Source organism: Puccinia triticina, chromosome 3A (assembly GCF_026914185.1).
Source record: "Puccinia triticina chromosome 3A, complete sequence".
NCBI lineage: Eukaryota > Fungi > Basidiomycota > Pucciniomycetes > Pucciniales > Pucciniaceae > Puccinia > Puccinia triticina.
In genome coordinates, this window is record NC_070560.1 from 8,732,821 (window position 1) to 8,741,616 (window position 8,796).

At 47.9% G+C, this 8,796-nt stretch overlaps 1 protein-coding gene across 1 annotated transcript; it reads left to right on the top strand.

The window, feature by feature from the left end:
• Positions 1–2,502: 2,502 nt before the first annotated feature.
• On the top strand, positions 2,503–7,081 carry PtA15_3A917 (uncharacterized protein; the record flags this gene model as incomplete). Its single annotated transcript, XM_053167933.1, has 18 exons — positions 2,503–2,550; positions 2,640–2,969; positions 3,042–3,368; positions 3,436–3,675; positions 3,738–3,818; positions 3,893–4,033; positions 4,107–4,666; positions 4,740–5,081; positions 5,149–5,263; positions 5,379–5,498; positions 5,578–5,733; positions 5,796–5,933; positions 6,007–6,131; positions 6,205–6,307; positions 6,421–6,579; positions 6,669–6,698; positions 6,761–6,925; positions 7,007–7,081. 18 exons carry the CDS (start codon positions 2,503–2,505, stop codon positions 7,079–7,081), a joined length of 3,255 nt encoding a protein of 1,084 aa, XP_053019101.1.
• Positions 7,082–8,796: the final 1,715 nt, after the last annotated feature.

Sequence of the window (8,796 nt, forward strand, 5' to 3'; positions counted from 1 at the left end):
CACTCGCCTACCCCAAAGACCATACTTTGGTCTATAAGCTGGAGAGCTTATTCTCCCATCTTCTATGTTATACACTTGCTTTCGTCACATCAGCCTCAACTCGCCACAGCCCTCCACTTGTGGCGAGTCTGCTCCAACCCAACAGTTGCCTCTTGGACCACACCTCGCACCAGCTCGCACCCCACGCACACTATACCGCACGCTACCTCACCTACCGGCCGATCCTCTTTTCATTCAATTGGATCTCGCTGCCGATGACCGATCATCAATAGGATGACCGGGCATCGATGCCCATGACCGGTCATCAATAGGATGACCGGGCATTGATGCCCATGACCGGTCATCAATAGGATGACCGGTCATTGAGACCGATCACTGGGAATCAAAACTGATTACAGGTCATTGAGACCGATTACCGGGCATCACTGCCAGCATAATTGGCTGGGTTGAGGTTATCCCAGTTAAACTGGGATTCACTCAACCAATTTAAACTTGGGCAATCTCAACTGATGAAATATATATCCAAGGTACCCCCTTTGGGTTTGTATTAAATTGGTTGAGTGCATCCCAGTTAAACTGGGATGACTTCAACCCAGCCAAATATGCTGGCAGTGCATCGACACTGATGACCGGTCATCGAAGCCGATGCTCGGGCATCAAGACTGATGACCGGTCATCGAAGCCGATGCTCGGGCATCAAGACTGATGACCGGTCATCAAAACCGATGCCCGGGCATCAAGACTGATGACCGGTCATCGAAACCGATGCCCGGGCATCAAGACTGATGGCCGGTCATCAAGACCGGAGACCGGGCATCGAGACTGTTGACCGGTCATCCAGACCGATGACCGGGCAGCGAGAATGATGACCATGACTGGATATCCTATCGATGACCGGGCATGATGCACATGGCCGGTCATTGAAAGGATGACCGGCGGGTGTTCGAGAATCGGAAGGATGACCAGAAGGTGGTCATCTGTCTGTGTGGCTCGACGGGCAAGTTGTGGTATTGCCGACGACAAGTTGGTCTAGCCTCTTGTCGGGTCTCTATTTCTGGCAAGTCCGCTGTGGACCAAGCCTGGGATACCCCGTTACATGTGGTCCAGGGCCGCGACCCTGCGCGATCCAGGGACCGTTGGAGATGCTCGGGCCTGTACCATAGCCCGCGGATTCCAAGGATCTCACCCGGGATTCGTAAATTTCTGTGAAATCCGAGCGACCCAGAATCCGGAGTACCATAGCGCCTAATTGGCGTCCTCATAATCCGAGGAAAATGGTCTGTTTTCCTCAGTTTGGAAAAATAGGTCGGACCTATTTTTTTCACCTCGGATTATGTACGCCTTCCCCAGCCACCCGCACCATCAGATACACAGCACATCCTCGTATCGCCTCCCCTACCCATGGAGTGAGTACCGGCCATCGAGAGCAGCTCACTACACCCTCGATGGCCGGCCGAAGCCAGTCATCGAGCGGAGTGCATACACCCTCCACCGATGGCTGGTCAGTAGGTTCTGCACTCTCAATGGCCGGTGGAGACCGGTTATTGATAGGAGTCCACACCTCCGTTGATGCCCGGTCTGTACCGGCCATCAATAGTCACTCGCCACATTCTCGATGACCGGTTTGTTCCGGTCATCGAGAAGAAGATGTACTTCTCGAGATGACCGGTTCGTTCCGGTCATCGAGAGGAGTATGTACTCCCCAAGATCCGGAACGAACCGGTCATCGAGAGAAAGATGTCCTCCTCAAAACGACCGGAACGAACCGGTCATCTTGAGGAGTAGATAGATGACCGGTTCGTTCCGATCATTGAGGGGGTATGCACTCCTCCCGATGACCGGTTCATTCCGGCCATCTAGAGGAGTACATACTCCTCCCGATGACCGGTTTGTTCCGGTCATCTTAAGGAGTACATACTCCTCTCGATGACCGGTTTGTTCCGGTCATCTTGAGGAGTGTATAATGTATACTTATCTCGATGGCCACTTAAGAGGACAGCCCATTGAAGGGAGCCCTCAATGACCGAACGGACCTGCCATCGAGGGGAATATGTTCCCGATGGCCGGTGTGTACCGCTCTGGCTGACCGTTCAGTACCGGTGACCGAGGAGTTGTTGATGAATCCGCGGTCCCATGGTACGCCTTTTGGAGCAGGTCGGATTTTGAGCTCGGGGAAACCGTGCAGGGAAAATAATCCTGACGAACCGGTATTTTTGGCGGCTCGGAATCCGAGGTGTGAATCCACGGAAAGCTATGGTACAGGCCCTAAGCTCGCGGGCTCTGCCCTTGCCGGGGGTGTGACCTTTGTGCGGAGAGCCCGAGCTTTCTGCGCGCCGCGTAATCCGAAGTTTTTCACGGGCGACTTGCGCGCCCGAGTTGGTGGCCGTGGCAGCTTCATGAAGCGATCTTCATGATTATCACTGCTACATATCACCGAACCATCAACGACATCAGACCAACCCACCCATTGTTAGCTATATCAAGCTTCCCATTGTCAACACGATGGGCAGCAAACATTCTCCACCGGCTCACGACCATTCACCGGTCAAGGTCAGTACTACCGCAAACAGCTGCTACAATAAAAGTATCTATGGATTACATGCTATTTACTTATCCGTCATATTATTTTGAATATCCAGAAACGTCTGCGAATGGATGATGAAGTTCATCGACAATCATCAGTGACGATTGTTGAGGATGGCTCGGGATCCGAGTATGAGGAGGACCCGGAGGAGGACGCATACATCCAAAGGACTGCCCATGAGCAAGCTAATCAAGCACCGACGACCGGCTCAGTCAGAGAAGCTGGATCGATCTCCAAGGTCATCCTCGTCCAATTCATGTGTCATCGATACCAGGTCGTTGAGCTCGGCCCACAGATCAACTTTGTTATCGGTCACAATGGAAGTGGCAAGAGTGCTGTCTTGACCGCGATCACGCTTGTTCTTGGGGCTAAAGCTACTTCAACCGTGAGCCGTCGTGCTGTCTTTGAAAACTCTATGGAAGTCTGTTTTGAACCAAGAAAAAAAACTTCATCCTAGAACCGCGGTAGCTCCTTAAAATCCTTCATTCGCGAAGGTCAAAACAAGGCTGAAGTAACTCTACATCTCACCAATCGTGGCGAAGAGGCTTTTCAACCAGATGTCTACGGAGACGAGATCATAATCGAGCGAAGTATCTCAAAGGATGGTGCGTCGGGCTTCAAAATCAAAAGTGGCCGCGATCATCGAACCGTCAGCAACAAAAGAGACGCTTTGCAGACTATCTTGGATCATTTTATGATTCAGGCAGACAACCCACTGAATGTGCTCAACCAGGACGCGGCCAAAAAGTTTCTAAACGCAAGTAGTAGTAAACAGAAGTATGAGGTACGCGTGAAACTCTACATCTCCTCAGGCCACTGGTTTCTAATACCTTTCTTTTTGTGACCTCCAGTTTTTTATCAGAGGAACTCAACTTCAACAGCTGACGGATGAGTACGAAGAGATCAATTCCAACCTTGTCATGTCGAAAACCCTCCTCGACAAGAAACGAGTGGATCTGCCTGAGCTTTTTGAGCGCGCCAAATCGGCCCAGAAAATTTTGAAGGAAGTGCAAGAGGCGACTCAGGCGCAAGACAAGATCGCTGAAGCACAAAGGGAACTCACTTGGATTTATGTTGCCGAAGCCGAAGCCGTACGTCAATAGCCATGTATTATGATCAATTGCCTAGCTTTCTAATCTTGCTTTTCTTGCAGCAACGTGATTCGACTGCCCAGATATTAGAGAAGGAGGAGCGCATGTTGCCCAAGTACGAGGCCAAGGTCCAAGAGACGGAAGTGAGTTCTCAACTTATCTAGAGCGCTCCCGATGCAGATGCCAGGTCATGTTGACATTTGATGATTGTGCATAGACCAAGCTGGTCGAGTTGGAAGACGAGATTAAGGCTATTGAAACTCAAAAGGCGGCCCTGAATGATGAACAATTGGAGGCTGAGCGCGTGGGACTTATGCAAAGGCATCGCAAATTAGCTGAGAAAATCAGGACTATGAATGCGAGTACTCTGGATTCCTGAACTGCTCAGTAAACATCTTCGCTCAAATTACATGTTGCTTCTGTTTTCACAGGGTGAGATTCGAGAGGCTTATGCGGCACTTGAAAAAACGGATAGTGACATATCCCAGCAAACCAAGCTCATTGACGATGAAAACGCTAAGTCTCTGAAAAATACCGACTCATCAAGACAGCAAGCCATCGAACGAATAGGGCAGCTGACCTCCGAAATGACGCAAATGGAAAACGACCTTCTCCGAATGCAGTATGTCATCTCGCAAGCAAACGAAACGTTACAATCTTCTACCAACCAGGCGAAGGAATACGAGAATCAGCTGCGGCCTTTAATCGACACGATGGAGAAACATCAGCGTACCATCCAAACGTATGGGTCCACCCGAGCGGACCGAGTCCTCCTCTTTGGTCCAAACGGGGACAAGCTTAAGCATGCAATCGAAACGACCAGCGGTTGGACGGAGAAACCCATTGGCCCATTGGGTTATTACATTCAAGTGAAGGATAAAAGCTGGCAAAATGTCTTAGAAACTGTTCTCGGCGGTTCTCTCTCATCTTACATGGTGGTGAATGAGAGAGATGAAAGGCTCTTGCGTGGCTTGATGGCGAGATGTCGTTGGTAAGTCTTATCTTGTCAATCAATTTGTGTTGCGAGCTAGTCTCTCATATATTGATTTGGATGGGGTTTCAAGTAACTTTTCGATTATTCGATCGCGTCGGGACTTGTTCGAATATGCGGAGGGCGAACCCGCACCGGAATATCTCACAGTTCTCCGAGCCCTAAAGTTTGAAAACGAGTTTGTCAAGCGGGCGTTAATCAACGATCTGCGGATTGAAAAGTCTATTTTAGTTGAACATCGACGAGAAGGAGATCCCATCATGTCCAAGGAGCCGCGTTATCGTCGTAACATCGACTCCTGTTTCACTCGTGATGGCTACAAGGTGGGCGGGGTTCAGGGAGGAAGGGGTGTCAAAGCGTTACACCTGTACGGAGGTCCACCTCGGCTATCAAATGATGATGGCTCATTTATTGCGTAAGTCGGCCGTATTTGTAGTATTCTCAACTGATAACACGACATTGAGCATGCAATTGTGCAACAGCGAACTCAATGAGAAGATTACTCAACTCGGTTCGCAAATAGAAGAGATGAAACAGCGTGCTACTTCTACTCGTGGAGAAGCTCGTCGAGCGAGTGAACAACTCCAAAAGCTGAAGGTAAGCAGGCTTGCAAGATCATGCAGAATTATTCTTTTTTTTTGGTGGGGAGAGGGTGCAGCGGGAAAAGTAAGTTATATCATGCATGCTTAACCGAGCTTCTTACACACCATAGAACGAAGAGCGAAAAATCAAGGAAACATATCGCAAGGCCCAGGATAAGAAGGCCTCTATACAAGATGATTTGGATCAGAGCGCTTCATCCAACGTCTCGGCTTTTGAAGATATGAAAAGAGTTAGTGCCATGGAATTCCATCTTTGTCTGTGCTCAGTCTCTGATATGCTTGATCCAATGGACTTTTCATGTGTCCCAGGAACTTGAGTCTGAAAGAATGAAGATATACGATCAAACTCAAGAGCTCGAACGTCAAAAAGATGAATTGCACGCCGAAATGGGACCTGTTAGAGTCGAGCAAGAGGCCTTGCAGCATAAAATAAACAACCGACAGCAAGAAGAAAAGGCTCTTAATGTGCGGTCACGCCTATCGAATTCGGGGTTTTGTTATCTAACATTTGCTTTCCGGTATTCCAGATCGAACTAACTACAAAAATGACGGAGAGGGTTGCTGCGGTGGAAGCCGTGAGGCATTTCCGTGACTCTCTGGCTAGACAAGCTGTCAAGATATCAACGGCAAAGCAGCAATGCCAAGAGGCGGAAGCCAGGCTCATTGTCGGTCATTTTTGCTTGCTTCAAAACCATCGGGTGTTATTATGCCATTGACACCCTTTGCACTTGTTTATAGCAAACTATTACCCAAGCCAAAGAGATCACTGGTTGTGATGAAATTGTACAAGCCACTCGCGCGCGTGAAGAAGTTATTGCTGATTTGAACGCCTTCAAGAAGATTGTTAATGAAACCATGGGTCGGTAAGCTCGGCCGAAGGGGAGGAGGGGCAGATTGTCTAGTCGTTCGTAATGTTGATGAGAGTTTGTTTTCTAGACATCGTAAGTCAGTTGAAGAAATCGAAATTGAATATCTCGAAGCGAAGTCAAACTACGCGAAAGCAGATAAGGAAATCAAGGAACAAAGCAAATCCCTTAAGGTCGGTCTTCGTCATTCGGATTTTTAGAGCTCATCCCCCGAATAATGTTATTAACAAAAATGACACAATCACGTGTAACCATCACAAATTCACGACCTGTACGCGCGCTTCAGGTTTTGAAAATGGCACTGTCGTTACGAAAGGAGCGTTGGATTCAGTTTCGTACACACATCGCGGTTCGGGCCAAAATGAAGTTTGTCACTCACCTCAGCAAGCGTGGCTATACCGGCAAGTTGAATTTCAACCACAACACTCAAAGACTAGATATCCAGGTGTGTACTGCTGCTACCGCTATCCGACGGCCCACCGTGGGAGGCTTGAATTTCATGATCTTATTTCTTTCTCTTCATCCATTAAAAAGGTCAACACGAGTGAGCAAGAATCTACCCAGGTGTGTTCTCTAGTTTTGCCTGTTAGCATCGGACTCAGATCAACTGATCTCAATTCCAACAGGGTAAACTGAAAGATCCCAAAGCATTATCTGGGGGCGAGAAATCGTTCTCGACGATTTCGCTACTCTTGACATTGTGGGACGCCATTAACTGCCCGATACGATGTCTTGACGAGTTTGATGTGTTCATGGATGAGGTCAATCGACGAATTGCCATTCGAATGATGGTCAGTGCTATCCTGTCATTTTTGTAACAATCACCAAAACGCAACTGAAGTCTTCTAAACATTGGATTGCGATCGGGACAGATTGATTCTGCAAAGGAAGCTAACGACGTTCAATATGTCTTCATCACACCCAATGGCTTGAGTTCTGCGCAGTAAGCCATCTGCTCTATGACTTTATCTGACTGATATCCTTCTACTCGGTTCCTTTCCTGATCATTTGCTTTCTTGTTTTGTAGAACTGGTGACGAAACTAGAATAATCAAAATGCAAGACCCAACCAGAAACCACGGAACGCTGGCTGCTGGTCAAGCGTGACAGATGATGACTGTTAGCTAGTTTGGCAACACACATTCTACACTTACTCTGTGCCTGATTTTTATCTTTCTTTGTCTTATCTTCATAGCATTACGTATTTTACGCTTCAATTGTTTCATTTGACGACATCTTTCAAGAGTGACTGTAGGGTTGTGAAGAAATGCATGCATGCCTGAAGCTATTGAGATCCCAATAAAATTCCTGTTCAAAATTATACTGCGGTGGATTTTTTTATAGAAATCGCTTTGATCATTCCAATTCATGATTCCTCCGATTTCTATTAAGTAGACTAAGTTTGCATTTTGTAGTAACTCCAACTCCAACAAAAGTCATCCAATTTGGCATAAGACTCCAATCCTTGACTTTCGCAATAGGGTGGTTTTCTTTTTCCCGAATCATGGTCTTGTTCACGGCTCGTAGGAAACGGTCGGAGTTCTGATTGAATGTCTTCGTTTTTTTTTTCTTTCTGTAAAACTGTGTACGAACATTTCCCTCATATTTCCAACTCTCCGGTCCCTCGATGTGACGTTGCAGTTGCGATTGAGAATGTTTGCTGAATATGTCACGACCTGTCACGACTCGGCGATTGTTAGCCGGCTTGGAGCGTCTCTTGTGTCAGCCACGACAGCCACGACTCGGAGATGGTGAGCCGGCTTAAAACGTGATTTTTGACCCCAAACGCTCAACATACACGGGATGAAGTTTAGTCGCAGCTCCGCACTGACAAAAGTAAAATCAGCCCGTTCCTCGTTCACCGCCCGACCTGGCTAGATTCCCCGTCTGTCTTTTTCCCGCTGCTGTTATTGTCTGCGTAACAGTGGGAATGATCCTTTCCGATCGGCAGGGATGCTATACAAAGCCCGTCTGATCAGCTGTCACATCGGAGAATTTCCTTTACGTATTCTTGATTTATACGTCTCCCTCCTCATTTGTACAAAAAGTGCACAGCGACGGTGCGTGGTCTTGCGTGGTGCACACGCATGTACGTATTTACTTATTTACATAGAAAGTCTCCGAGTGCTATGCCCGGGAAAGTGTTTTTAAGGATTTGATGAAGGCCAAGTGTTCTTGATGATAATTGTTGATTGATTTGCCATCCACATTCCACACTCAAGCTGTCTCCAACTTCGACTCTGGCTGCTTGGCTGCCCACAGACCAGTCAGCAGTGAGCACCTGACCCTGCCCCGGTGTGAACCCGACTAGACAGGCCTGCATACATAAATACATGAATACATGACTGCTGACATCCAGCCCGATTGATTGGAAAAAATACAAACACAAGCAAACAAACAAACTATAAACATTAAACCCACTGCCATCCAAAAGGTGCGTTATGGTCTCTTATTTTCTTGAGATGCCAACATCGGCCATCGCTGAGCTCTTGCCTCAATCGCCCAGGACAGGCCCGTTGTGCTGTTTCCTCTCCTTTGATTGCTAACCCGACCTCTGCGAAATCCTCCAATTGTGCGTCCCACCCTCTGTATGTATCAGATCATCTTGCAACAACCTTGGTTTTGACTGCGTGCGTTATGCGTATACATACATATAATACCCG